Source organism: Limanda limanda, chromosome 3 (assembly GCF_963576545.1).
Source record: "Limanda limanda chromosome 3, fLimLim1.1, whole genome shotgun sequence".
In the NCBI taxonomy this organism is placed as follows: domain Eukaryota; kingdom Metazoa; phylum Chordata; class Actinopteri; order Pleuronectiformes; family Pleuronectidae; genus Limanda; species Limanda limanda.
Genome location: NC_083638.1, coordinates 2,002,951 through 2,017,618, shown reverse-complemented (window position 1 = coordinate 2,017,618; position 14,668 = coordinate 2,002,951). Strand labels below are relative to the sequence as shown.

The following is a 14,668-nucleotide window of genomic DNA, read 5'->3' as shown; positions in this document are numbered from 1 at the left end:
TGCACTAATTCATTATCTTACGTTCATTTGTTTTATTTCCTGTTTGATTCGAACCTGTTTTTAGTTTTGAAGCTTTTACATGAATCAAAGTTTTATTTCACAAATTCACTACAAATCTTTTCTGTGCTTTTTGAACTTCTGAGTTTTGCTTCGTGTTTTGTTGTGTTGACACTTTTTCACTTTATATTTTATAAGCTCAATAAACTCAAACCACTTCCATCGTGTTATTTAATGTTTGGTTTCACGTTGGATCCTCTTGATTCTCCTCAGAGCATCGAGACACAAAGAGACAAATGAAGAAGCACAACAAACAGACACAACAACCACAACAAATACAAAGAGACACACAAACACTACAAACAGACACACAACAGCTACAAAGAGACAAATGAAGAAGCACAAACAACAGATGGAGAAAGAAACACAAAGTGACCACAAACAGACACAACAACCACAGCAAATACAAACAGACACACAAACACTACAAACAGACACACAACAGCTACAAAGAGACAAATGAAGAAGCACAAACAACAGATGGAGAAAGAAACACAAAGTGACCACAAACAGACACAACAACCACAGCAAATACAAACAGACACACAAACACTACAAACAGACACACAACAGCTACAAAGAGACACAACAACCACAGCAAATATAAAGAGACACACAAACACTACAAACAGACACACAACAGCTACAAAGAGACAAATGAAGAATGACAACAAACAGAAGAAACAAAAAGTGGACACAAACAGACATAACAACCAGAGCAAATACAAAGAGACACACAACAAATACAAAGAGACGTACAACAGCTACAGAGAGACACAACAGCCACAAAGAGACACAACAACCACAGCAAATATAAAGAGACACACTAACACTACGAACAGACACACAACAGCTACTAACAATCACAGCAACCAAAGAAAATACAAAGAGACACACAAACACTACAAACAGACACACAACAGCTACAAAGAGACAAATGAAGAAGCACAACAAACAGATGGAGAAAGAACCACAAAGTGACAACAAACAGACACAACAACCACAGCAAATATAAAGAGACACACAAACACTAAGAACAGACACACAACAGCTACAAACAGACACAGCAACCACAACAAATACAAAGAGACACACAAACACAACAAACAGACACAACAACCACAGCAAATACAAACAGACACACAAACACTACAAACAGACACACAACAGCTACAAAGAGACACAACAACCACAGCAAATATAAAGAGACACACAAACACTACAAACAGACACACAACAGCTACTAACAGACACAACAACCACAACAAATACAAAGAGACACACAACAAACAGACACACGGCTACAAAGAGACAAATGAAGAAGCACAACAAACAGAAGAAACACAAAGTGACACAAACAGACATAACACAGCAAATACAAAGAGACACACAACAAATACAAAGAGACGCACAACAGCTACAGAGAGACACAACAGTGATGAAGAGGCACACAACAGCGACAAAGACGCACAACAGCTACAAAGAGACACAACAACCACAGCAAATAAAAAGAGACACACTAACACTACGAACAGACACACAACAGCTATAAAGAGACAAATGAAGAATGACAGCAAACAGATGGAGAAGGAAACACAAAGTGATCACAAACGGACAACCTCAGCAAATACAAACAACAGCTACAAAGAGACACAACAGTGATGAAGAGACACACACACACACATTTTTGTTATGTACAGTGCACCAACCACACCATGGCAATTTCCAATATATGCAAAAATATACGTGGCAATAAAAATAATTCTGATTCTGACACACACACAGAGGACCTGCAGTACCGGCTCTGTCCAGCAGAGGTCGGCAGAGCGGGGACTTGTGTGTCTCTCAGGCCGGATCTGACGCGTCTCTCTCGGCTGCTGCGGCTCGGACCCGGAGCTGCTCCGTGCGTGTGCGTGTGAGGCACAGTGTGCGTGTGTGTGTGATACTCAGACTGTGTGTGTGTGAGTGTGTGTGTGTGCGCCTGCGCGTATGTGTGTGTGTGTTCCCATGGATGAGTCCATTGTTGTGCTCCCGGTGCTCCGCTCAGTAACCGGAGGATGCTCCTGACGAGCCGGGGCTCGGAGCTCTGTTCCCGCACAGCAGACACACAACCCCCGCGGTGCATCACGGTAATTATTCTCCTGTTTTCACTCTTCTTTTGTCTTTATTTATCTGCTGTGTTTTATTCTCATTAGAATGAAATGATCTGGCCTGAGTTCGTAGCCTCGTCACTAACCGTGGAGCCTCGGCTCATCCCGCCGGAGCCTCCGGTTCGTTGACCCGGGGAAAGCGACTCTGAGAGCGGCCACGGAGATCCGAGCGAGTCGGTACCGAGCTGCTGGGGAACCGGTCCGTGAACGCATCAGTGTGAGAGACCGTGAAGGCAGCATCAGCTGTGGCCTGCAACACACATAGACGCACACACACACACACACACACACAGACGCACACACACACACACACACACACACACACACAGACGCACACACACACACAGACGCACACACACACACACACACACACGCACATACACACACAAACACACAGACGCACACACACACATAGACGCACACACACACACACACGCACATACACACACAAACACACAGACGCACACAAACACACAGACGCACACAGACGCACACAAACACACAGACGCACACATACACACACACACACACACACACTCTCTCACACACACACACAAACGCACACTCACACATACACGCACAAGCACAGACACATACAAACACACACTCACACACGCTTACGCCATACGCACACACACACACACACACACACACACACACACACACACACACACACACACACACACACACACACACACTATTGAGATGGTCCAGCTCCTCTCAGGTGAACCTTCTCTCCTGGTGACTGGTTCCAGGTCTGTGGTTGTGTGTCTGTGGTTGTGTGTCTGTGGTTGTGTGTCTGTTAGAGCTCAGCTGGTCACTGACAGGTTCCAGGTCTGTGGACTCTCCTCATGCAGCAGCTCCACCAGGACGACCTCAGCTGAAGCTGGAGGACGTTTGTTCTCTCGACTCGATGCTGCTGTTTTCAGTCGGATCTGTAGAAACTCAAAGATTCATGAAGTCTGGTTGTTCGGAGCCGGACTCTTCACCACAGACTCTGTGTGTTGGGATCTTGAGTTTGAACGTGATGGTTTTTCTCTTCCCACCTCCGTCCACGAGTCACAGGAGTGAAATCTGACTCAGGTCCAGTTTAATGAAGTCATCACTTCAGACCAGATGCATCATGGGTGGACGCTCTGTGGAGGAATCACCCGTCATGCTTTGTTTCGGTAGCTTAACCAGAGAAAATGTCAAATTTTCTTATCTCCCGCTCGCCCTCCCTCCAGGCCTCCACCCTCCATCCTCCTCCACCCTCCCTCCAGGCCTCCATCCTCCTCCACCCTCCTCCACCCTCCTCTGGGCCTGCAGCCACAGCTCCTCTGGGATTCACTGACCACATGCAGCCGCGGCCTCATGCTTCACATCGCAGCTGGTTTTTAAAGCTGCTGTGAGAAGTCAGGGTTTGAGCGTCTGAAACTAGATTCCACAGTTTCTCCTCGTGACTTTGATCTCTTCAGGGTTCGATGGATCAAAGCGTCACGTGACCAGAACCAAAGGATCTGAACTGACAACGACCCAATGACCCAAACTCTCCTGGATCTGATGTTTACAGAAGGAGAGTTTACATCGGACCTGAGGAACCGTCAGGAGCCATTTTATTTTAATTTAAAACCAACACTATGTTACTGAGCAGCAGCGCCCCCTGCTGACACATGTTGTGACTGATTCTGTTGGGTTCTGACTGTTTCCCACTCTCAACACTGGATATTACCCATGATCCTCTGCTTCCTGAACCAGACGCTCTGCTGCTGTAACAAACCCACCAAACTTTTCAGAATTCTTCACATTGTAAAAGTTTCCTGATGCATTTTGGAGATAAACTCTGTTTTTTTAATAACTTTAACTCTTTTGACCTGATCTCAGTTCAGCTTCACTCCTCAACTTGCTGCAGATGATTGTGAGTTCTCAGGTTCTTCAGGTTTTATGGAATCTCACTGATGTTCTGATGATTCCAGAACATGTGAAGGAACCTGAACTCATTCCGTCCTCCAGCTGCTGATCCTCACATTTCTCTTTGTTTCTCTTTTTATTCCTCACTTTCATTACATAATCCTGCTTTGGAGAAATTCCTAATCCACGTGGTTTTGCGTGAGTGCGACCGGTCATTGGTGAGGACTCTGCTCAGAGGAAGTAGATTAATCTGGATTAATACCCTCGCTGCTTTGTTGTGGGATGATCTACTAGCGTTCGTCTGGATCCAGCTGGGATCGTGTGCTTTGTTTGAAAAGAGACTTAAGTAGCTGGTGATGATGTCATACAACGTCCTGTGGGAAGAGGAAGTCAAACAGCTTCATTTCCTGGGATTCGTAGGAAACACCTTCTGACTCCTTGGTCGTGTTCCTGCAGCTCTTCAGTCTTCTTGTGTTTTTTAATCTGTGTGAAACCTGCAGAACGATGCTCCCTCGAGAACACGTCTCAGATATTTACTCCTCAACATCTTCACCTTCCATCGCCCTGAGTCCTGCTCGTAGCTGCTGTGGTCGAGCTGTGATGTTTCCTCTCTCCTCTCTCTCCAGACTCTGTCATGAAGAAAGACATCGAGACTCTAGTCGCAGAGGAACGCGCTGACATCATCTTGAAATATGACACGGTGAGTTTGAGTTTGTTTCCAACTCACGGAACATTCTGAGTTTATTACATGTTTATAAAACATTTACTGCAGGATCTCGTACAAGAGTTACACCAGAACACGCTGGAGGAAGAAATATTGGTATTTATCTTTAATTTATATGAAATATTTGAAAAAAATTGAAAATACAAATTTATCGTCAGCCTTTAAAAGAACTACAGGTTTGGATGATTTAGTTTGTGTGTGTGTGTCTGTGTGTATGTGTGGGAGGTAGAGTTTACACTTGGGTGATTTATGGTTGAAAAACCAGCATGAGAAGGAGGTTCAGTGTACTCTGCATGTGTGGGGGGCAGTGTGTGTGTGTGTGTGTGTGTGTGTGTGTGTGTGTGTGTGTGTGTGTGTGTGTAGGAGGAGGTGACTACTCTGTCAGTTTGTTAATAACAGATTGTGTAATAACCTGAATTATCCTCTTAGAATCAGAAATGAAAAACATTCAGATAAACTACGATAAACAGAGAGTTCTGGTTGGAGGTTAAATTTTGCGATTAAAATCCAGAAAAGTTCAATATCATACGTTTATTTCACCGGATATTTAATACCCGACACGTTCAGGTTAGTCTCATGAAGGTTTGAGGTCCGACCTCGTTCGTCTCAACAGAGTTCGAATCCAGTTTGAATCCTGGATTCAGTCACCGGTTGATTTGAGTTCAAATCTGTCTGCGACACTCAATGGCTCCAAACTGCCTGAGTGGGGGGGTATTTTTAGTCTTCTCACTTTCATGATGCTGACAACACTCCCGGGGCCTCAGGGGCCTCGGACTCAACCCCCCCCCCCTCCCTCTGTGTTGTGTTAACACTGGAACCTGATTGGTGCTTCGATGGATTTTCCATGATCCAAACGTCAGAGCTGAGTTGATGCTCGTGTTTCTGTGTCGAGTTCAGTTTGATTTACTGAACGTGTTTGTGTAAACTGCTGCTTGTGTGGACGTGTGGATGTGCAGCTGTGGATATATATATATTATATACATATAAAACCCCGAAACATTCTTTCATGTGAGGCAGAAAATCACCCCCAACCCAGAGAGGGCAAACAATATGATGATATAATAATACTTATACTATATATATATAATTATACTACTTACTATATTGAAGTAAATAAAGTGTGTGTGTGTGTTCCAGGGCCGACAGGGGGGGGTGGAGGTCGACCCGTGGGAAGATGCCGACTACAGCGTCTACAAAGTCACGGACCGATTCGGCTTCATGCAGTAAGTCCGTCTCACACACTCCCTCCAGGTGGTGGCGCTGTCCACACTGTTTTCTGATTCTGTTTCATCATGTTTCCAGTGAGGACGAACTACCGGCCCGGACGGCTCAGGAAGAAAAGGTAAAGACTCCGGAAATGTCACAAATCACCTCTCTGCAATCTGCAACTCCTCCACTAGATGTCACTAAAGCCTACACACTTAGTCAAAGTATTAAAGTAGATGTATTTCGTTCTATTGACTGAGAAATTATTTTATATATGACGTCATTACATGATTAATTCTGAGGCATCATGTTAATGTTGTAGCTGCTGCTGCTGGTGGAGCTGGATTATATACAGTTTATATATAGACTATACACCTTTAATTTTACACCTGTCTATCCACCTGTCCGTCTCTGTCTGTCTGTCTGTCTCTCTCCGTCTCTCTCTCCCTCTGTCTCTCTGTCTCTCTGTCTAACTGTGTATTTTGTCCCATTGACAGCTGAAGCAGCTGGAGATCGAGAGAACAGAGAAATGGCTGAAGATGGTGAAGAAGTGGGATAAATACAGGAGCAGCGAGCGGGTGAGTAGCACAGACCAGAGAAGCTCTTTATCAGATCTTTATTTAAAACGTCTTCATGGCTGTTATTCACAGGACAGAGTGTAAAGTGGCTGCAGGTCACATGTCACAGTGAATCACCAAAACTCAGAGATCAGTGTAACCTCTGAAAGTCTGAGTCCGTCCAGGAGACTCAGGTCGGATCCTCATTGTGAATCCTCTGCACCTTCATCCTCTTTTAGCTCCTTCTCTTGGTTTTAAAGCACATTCAGTTTCATGTTAGCAGCTGGTGAACACTGTGGAGCTTTTAGAAGCTAAAGAGCCTGGTTTGTCCATCAGGAGGTGGAGAACAAACCTGGAGCTAAAAGAGTGGAAAACTGTTCCGTCTGTTCCTCACGTCTCTGATGATGCAGCGTCGGGATGTTCTCTAAGATCACTTACTTCTGTATAACGGGTTTGTTTCCAGATGCTTCGCTGTAGGAATCAAACGGTTACAACATGTTTCATCTATAATTTGCTCTCACAGGTTAATAATCTGTCGATGTGTAATTCAGACAAATTATCAAGCTTCCATTCACCTAATAAACTGGCACTCCACAGTAGTGACAACAACCAGGAAGCAAACTAACATGACATCACGGATTCTGTTACATCCTGAAGTTAATAGCTGGGATGTTTTCTGCCGACATGTGGCTTCACGTTGAAGGTATTTTAAATCCATCCAACCCACACAGGTAAACAAACCAGTGTATGTTATATTCACAGCAGCTACACACACTCACCCACACACACACACACACACACACACACACACACACACACACACTGTTCGCTCAGGGCTGTGAAAACCCTTTGCCTTGTCAACAGTGTGGTGGGCGAGCTGTAGGTGGTTCAACTCTCCCTCTTTGTCTCTCTCACCCTTCTGCTCGGTGCTGATGTTCTTCCTCTTCCTCTCTCTCTGCTGTCAGATGGTGAAGCGAGTCTATAAGGGCGTCCCGCTGCAGCTCCGGGGCCGAGCCTGGGCCCTGATGCTGGACGTGGAGAAGGTCAAGAGGGAGAACGAGGGCAAGTACGAGGTCAGTGTGTTCTCTGTGAAAATCTACATAATAATCATATTCACTTTATTCATACAGCTCCTTTAAAAACAGGATTTACAAAGCAGACACAAGAAACTGTAAAAATCCATTCACACAAAAGACAATGAAGGTTTTGTTATGAATTCTCTCCTCACCTGTATCTGAAAGCTCCTGGTGGATGTTCTCCTCTTGTTGTTCCTCAGAGGATGAAGGAACAGGCCCGACTCTACTCGGCTGAGATCAAACAGATCGACCTGGACATCAACAGAACCTTCAGGAACCACCTGATGTTCATGGATCGCTTCGGAGTCAAGTAAGAGACGAGATGTTTATTCTCTCCAAAGAGGACTGTGGGTCTGAACTCTACTGGGTGATGTTCTAGTTCTAGATATAAACTCAGTAGCGTCCAGTTCATGTCCAATCAGGAGCCTGTTGGATGTCAGCTGATGATGAGTCAGCCTCTGGGGACAGGAACGTCTTTGGTCCTCAGACGGTTGAGATCTGGGACACGTCTCCGTCTTCTCTCGTCACTGTTCACACTGTGACTAGTTTCTATATCAGAGAAATATCAGAGTCCAATGTTTCTCTCATTAAACACAGTGATGGTGTTTGAAGGAGTTTTATCTCCAGACGACAGATGCAGAGAAATTAAAGACCTATAGCTGATTCCAGTCAGATCGACCCCCCCCTCTTTCTCTCCACACGAGCTGTGGGCAACCAAAGCTGCTCAAAGCTGATTGGTCAAACTAGAAACAGAAACCGGACGACCAAAATCTTGTTAAATAGGGTTAGGGTTAGGTAAGTCAATATTTTCTATTACAATATAAAATGTCTTTCTTACTTTGATTTTTAATATAATATGACATGAATAAATATGAACCTGCACATTTTAACTTTACTTTTGTGCATTGTTAACATAATGCAAACTAGAAAACAGAAACCAGAAGCTTCCCCTAAAATCAGTTTACAGATCATACACGAGGGAGACTGAAGCTTCAGAACCTTCTGGAACCTTTTATATGAATTCAACTTTAATGTGTAACAGGATCAATTTGAATTTTCTTCTTTCAAACATGAAAAAGTGTCTGAAGATCCTCAAAGGCAAAAAGTAAGTGGACACTGATGTGAAATCCTTCAACATCTGGAACCCAGAGAGAGAGAGAGAGAGAGAGAGAGAGAGAGTTACAGAGAGAGAGAGAGAGAGTTTCTTCCCCGGGTGGAACAGCTCACTCGTGTCCACGTTCCTCTGCTTCATGTCCAGGCTGAGATGTGGAAGGTTTCAGTTCAGATGATCTGAGGAGGAGGAGAAGCAGAGACTCTGTGACCTCGGAGTGACCCGGGCCCAGAGAGAGAACCTGATCCTGCAGCTCTGTGATGTCACTGACAGTTTAACAGACCGCAGGCCGGTTCTGGAGCCGAGCTGCAAAATCTGGGACAGTTTTCAATATTTAATATGAGTTCAGAGGCTCTGCAAGAACCGAGTGTTTCACAAAGACAGAGAGAAGAGGTGGAACTGAGTTCTCTCCGTCCTGTGGTCTCTGTTTCTGTTTAGGAAGTGTTCCCTCTGTTCTGTTTGTTCTCTTCTCTTCTGTGTTCTCTTCTATCTGAGGTCTCCTGGTTCTCTGTGTTCTCTATGAGACTGTTTCACACAGAACGTTTGATGGTTCTCTGCAGGAACCGTTTGAATCACCTCAGTGACACATGATTCATGGAATTATTGAATATCATTCCTCTTCCTCTCTTCTTTTTTTGCTCTCTTCATCCTACGTTCTTCTATACCTCTCCTACTCTCCCCTCCTCCCTTGTTTCCTCTCCTCTCCTCCCTTCCTTCCTCCTCTCCTTCTCTATTCAGGCAGCAGTCCCTCTTCCACGTCCTCTCAGCGTATTCAGTCTACAACACAGTAAGAAACTGGTTTTCTCTCCATCACATGAAACATTCAAATTCCTCTTTAACACGAAAAAAGAGATTTCCCTTCTGCACAGATTCGTACTTGCTGTGAGCTGCAGTATTACAGAATGCTTGTGTATTATTACAGTATTTATTGTATTATAATTATACTCTCTCATGATTGTTAAAGATTTTAGAAGTTGTTATTATGACCTCTTGTTTTAAATCACAGCAGCTAAATAGTTTCTCTCCCATTAAACATACAAGTGATAATTTAATCAAGAACACATAAATAATAAGTTGATTATAAATCTGTTGTATATGACTTATTATTACATATTAGAATATATTATCACATTATCACCATATATAACATATAAACCATAAAATGAACTTATCCAGAAACTTAGTTCTGAAAATATCAGCACAATTTAATTGAACGTTCGCCTTGACGCGGCTAAAAACCATTTCAAGAACTATGGAGTCACGTTGTTCAACTTTATTCATCATTAATAATTTTTTAATGACTTGAAAGACTTTGTTCAACTACCCCTTTTTAAAAAGATCATATTTTTAATTATGTTAACAAAAATAATAAGCTATGATCAGGGGCCTTCACAGCAGAGTCGTTCAGAATCTATATTTCTACCTTTAGTGTTCGACAGGGAAACGTCGACTCTGTACATTTTGTTTCTGTTGAGGTTAAAAATTAAAACATCTCTGGAAACTGGATGTGCTTCATGTTACTTCCTGCCGCCTGCAGGAGGTGAGCTACTGCCAGGGGATGAGTCAGATCGCCGCCCTGCTGCTCATGTTCATGAACGAGGAGGACGCCTTCTGGGCGCTGTCGCAGCTGCTGACCAATCACAAGCACGGCATGCACGGTGAGATGACCTCATCCGGACTAACGGCTTCTCAGGCCTGCTTCAGACTTATATTACGTGATATTAAAAAGTTCCTCTCTCTTTTCCTAAAGGCTTTTTTGTTCCCGGGTTTCCCAAACTCCAGAGATTCCAGACACATCACGATCAGATTATTTCCAAACTCCTCCCCAAACTGAAGAAGCATCTGGTGAGGTCACAGTTACACAAGAGTTTCAGAGCAGAGAGCGATGAACACTTTGTGATCTAATGTGAGATTCTGTCAGTTCACTGATCCTCACACTTCCTCCACATCTCTCTCTCTCTCTCTCAGGACCGGGAGCAGATGTCTGCTGGGATCTACTCCACTAAATGGTTCCTGCAGTGTTTCATTGACAGGGTGAGGAACCGGCCTGATTCAGGGTTCACATCTTCATCCACTTCTCATCTCACCCTGTGTCGTTTCCATCCAGATGGGAAAATAGTTTGTTTCCCAAGATGAACAGTAGGTGGCGCTTATTTCTCTGGAGGAAAAAGGTGCAACAGGGCGACCTGACATCCGATAAGTGAGGCTAAGCACGAAAGGTCCTGATATTCAAACTCCAAACAAACTAACTACACCTCCCATAATGCAGCTGTTAAGATCATCTTTAATTGGCAAAAACCACGGACTGTAAATACAGACAGACGACAGGAAGAGTCTCTAAAAGTGAAGCTGCAGCGTTTTGATCGCCCCCTGGTGGCTGGCTAGTTGTTTATATTGACAAAAAATATCTACACTTGACAGCTCTCTAAAGTGAGGCTTAACCCTCTCATCTCCCCCTGGTGGCTGGCTGCAGAATAGCTCATAAACCCTGCTTCCTCCATGTTAGCAGACGGGACACGGACCAAACAATACAAACCAAACATACTACTGCACAAACTCAAGATGGCAGCGTTTGTATCCAAGATATTTTTGGCTTAAGTTTAGTAGAGTGGAGACATGCAAAAGATATTTTTAGGTTGGCCTATGTCCCATCTGCTAACATGGATGAGGCAGGGTTTACATGACCAATACTGCAGCCAGCCACTAGGGGGCTATCACGACACTTGGGCTTCAACTGATCTTGGTCATGAAAACATCTATGTTTGCTGTTATCTTTAAAAATGGATGTTCCATGTCACTTTGTTTGTAGATTAGATTCATTGTTAGCATTAGCGTAGCTTTCCAAGTGAAGAGCGCCAGAACCTCAAAACACAACTGCAGGTTTTCCCAAGAAATACTGACACAAGAAAACTGTCAATTATCTTGTGATAATTTTTCATGATTTCAGCAGAAACGGTTCCTGGTGATATCTGAGCTCTGGGATGTTACATTAGAACATTAGAGCTTTTAGGCTGAACTGTTATTAGTCTCCTCTGCCCACGATCCTGTGGTGGAGGTCTGGCAGCGTTGGGCTGCTCTCAGCACTTCCCTGCTCGGCTCCGAGGGGCCTCGGGGGTCCTGAGGTCTGGGAAGGAACCAGACAAACCTCCTGACTCCGGCCAGGACCGAGAGCTGCATGAACGTGAAGCCTCCGGCTCGTGGAGATAAGTCTCAGTAACATGGGGACGTGTTGTGTTTGTGATTCTGCAGACGCCGTTCACCCTGAACCTTCGTCTGTGGGACATCTTCATCCTGGAGGGAGAGAAGCTGCTCACCGCCATGTCCTACACCGTCCTGAGGGTTCACAAGAGTAAGAGACCACCACACGTTCCACACAGAACATCAATCATCTGCTCCGGCTGAATATTTTACATCAGTGGTTCCCAAACTGAGGGTCTGGACCCCCTGACCAGCCGCGAGACACAGAAAGAGGGTCACAGGACGACTTCCTGACATCAGATACAATTTAAAAACAATTCTCAATGTCATACTTTAGCCTTATTTGTTCCAAAAGCCAAAACATACGAGATAACTTCAAGATACAATCATGGAAATAATCATCTGTCTCTGAGAGCACTCGCTGTTTACTGTTCATCTACATGTGTGATAATAATAATTCCCCTGGAGGAAGTTTGTTTTCATTGCAGTTGCTCCAACCAACAGGAGAAACATATCCAGACACTAATATCCCTGTTTGTGCAGAACGTCTGGTGAAGATGTCGCTGGAGGAGCTCAGGGAGTTCCTGCAGGAGAAGATCGCTCAGACGTTCCTCTACAGCGACGACGTGATCGTGGAGCAGCTCCAGGCCTCCATGTCGGAACTGAGGAAAATGAAGCTGGACTTTCCTCCTCCAGGTACAGAACCTGAGTCCCTGAACCTGAGTCACAGAACCCGAGTCACAGAACCTGAGTCACAGAACCTGAGTCACAGAACCTGAGTCACTGAACCTGAGTCACTGAACCTGAGTCACTGAACCTGAGTCACAGAGCCCGAGTCACAGAACCTGAGTCACAGAACCTCAGTCACAGAACCTGAGTCACAGAACCCGAGTCACTGAACCTGAGTCACAGAACCCGAGTCACAGAACCCGAGTCACAGAACCTGAGTCACAGAACCCGAGTCACAGAACCTGAGTCACTGAACCTGAGTCACTGAACCTGAGTCACTGAACCCGAGTCACAGAACCCGAGTCACAGAACCTGAGTCACTGAATCTGAGTCACAGAACCTGAGTCACTGAACCCGAGTCACTGAATCTATACTCTGATACCTTACTTTAAAAAAATCACTCAAAATCATACAAGAGAACAAGTAGAAGTTCTAAACAGAACAAAGTGTGAACACACATTTCTACATAAGGACGTGATATGGGTCAGGGAGTTACTCTCTGTCTGTACCGTTGTGACCTGCAGGGGGCGCCAGAGGGGAAGTCAGAGTTCCTCACATTCTTCCTGTTTCTAACACAACTGATCAGAGACTGTTTATAAAGATGTTCGTAGACTCCGGGTCCAGAAAGTGAAGCAAATGAGGAAGTGGCGTAAACCGCTTCCTCTTATATGGTTACTTCTTAATAAAACAAGATGGCGCTGGACAAAGTGAGGCTGTAAACCAGCAGCTCACAAACCGACGAGTGACGTCACAGCTGGTTGAACTCAACAGATGTTTTGGTCTTAAATGTATTGTCTTCACAAAGTAAAACCTAAACGCACGTCTCCTGTGGTTGTTTCTGCTCCTGTTGTTTCCAGGGAAGCCGGAGGAGTTTCCCCGGGAGCCTCTGGGCCAGGAGCTGCCGGTGCTGCTCGGTCCGGTCCCGGTGAAGACCTCCTCCAACGCCAGCAGCTTCCCCGGCGCCGGACTGAGCCTCCACATCATCTCCCACCCGCCCGACTCCATCTCCCCCGACCAGAGCCCCTCCAAGGACCCCCGGGACCTGGAGGTTGCAGAGGAGGCTCCGCCACCGTCCCCGGACCCCATCATCATCCACCGCCAGGCGCCGTGCACCCCCGACGGGTCTCCGCTGATGGGACCGCCGCCTTACCAGCCCCCGGGGAGCCCAGCGATGTTCACAGCGGGTCAGCCGTCCCTGCCGGATCACCACGGGGATGAAGTGAAACCAGATGCAGCAGATACACCCGCCCCTGACTCTTCTGCAGCCGGCGGCACTGACCACGCCTCCCGCGGCGTCCCACGGACTGTTTCGGCGCCTGTCGTCCAGGGGGCGTCGCCCGGCTCGGTCCTGGCTCACTCGGGGAGTCTGTCGGCAGCTGAGGCGGCTCAGGACGGGTTTGTGATCGAGCTGCCGAAGCGGAACTGGAGTTCAGCCCCCGAGGAAACACAGAGGCCGGATGTTTCATGAAACCACAACACGCCATGATGTATTCACGAGGATCCATCTTGTTTATTTGATGTGTCAGTTTTGGTGGAGGACAACAGAATTATCAGATCATCAGTGTCGAGCAATAACTGCTTTAAAATATGTTTTCAGTTTCAGGTTGAAGATCTAATCTGTCAACAGCTGATGTCATTATTTTCTGTTTCTCAAGAATCCTGAAAAAGTTTCTGAACGACTTCATATTTTTAAATCTGTTTTCAGGCAAAGCAACATTTTAAAACTTCTGTCCCTTTTTCTGATGTGGATGGAAACAGTGTGAGTTGATAAAGAAGTTTCAGGCATGTGACCTGAAGCAGGGAGGTTCCTCAGCTAGGAGCAGCCGGCCACCAGGGGGCGATGGAGACAGTTTAGCTTCAACTGTATTGTCGTCCATCCTTATTTACAGTCTATTGTGATTTTCAGGTAAATTTGGTCTGAATAAGTTGCATTGTGGGAAGTGTAGTTAATCTTCGGGAGTTAAAGTCAG

General features: G+C 45.4%; 1 protein-coding gene across 1 annotated transcript; it reads left to right on the top strand.

Annotated features, from left to right (window-relative positions):
- Positions 1-4,731: 4,731 nt before the first annotated feature.
- On the top strand, positions 4,732-14,166 carry LOC132998798 (USP6 N-terminal-like protein). The gene is made up of 13 exons (XM_061068542.1): positions 4,732-4,797; positions 5,959-6,044; positions 6,124-6,163; positions 6,525-6,605; positions 7,550-7,657; positions 7,861-7,970; positions 9,510-9,558; positions 10,309-10,429; positions 10,522-10,616; positions 10,740-10,805; positions 12,021-12,120; positions 12,513-12,665; positions 13,556-14,166. Exons 1-13 carry the CDS (start codon positions 4,732-4,734, stop codon positions 14,164-14,166), a joined length of 1,686 nt encoding a protein of 561 aa, XP_060924525.1.
- Positions 14,167-14,668: the final 502 nt, after the last annotated feature.

Bases quoted from the DNA above. Each gene is read 5' to 3' on its own strand.
- LOC132998798 (XM_061068542.1), top strand. From the start codon at position 4,732: ATGAAGAAAGACATCGAGACTCTAGTCGCAGAGGAACGCGCTGACATC. The intron at 6,045-6,123 runs GTAAGTCCGTCT...TCATGTTTCCAG, and splicing joins GACCGATTCGGCTTCATGCA to TGAGGACGAACTACCGGCCC. The intron at 7,658-7,860 runs GTCAGTGTGTTC...GTTGTTCCTCAG, and splicing joins AGAACGAGGGCAAGTACGAG to AGGATGAAGGAACAGGCCCG.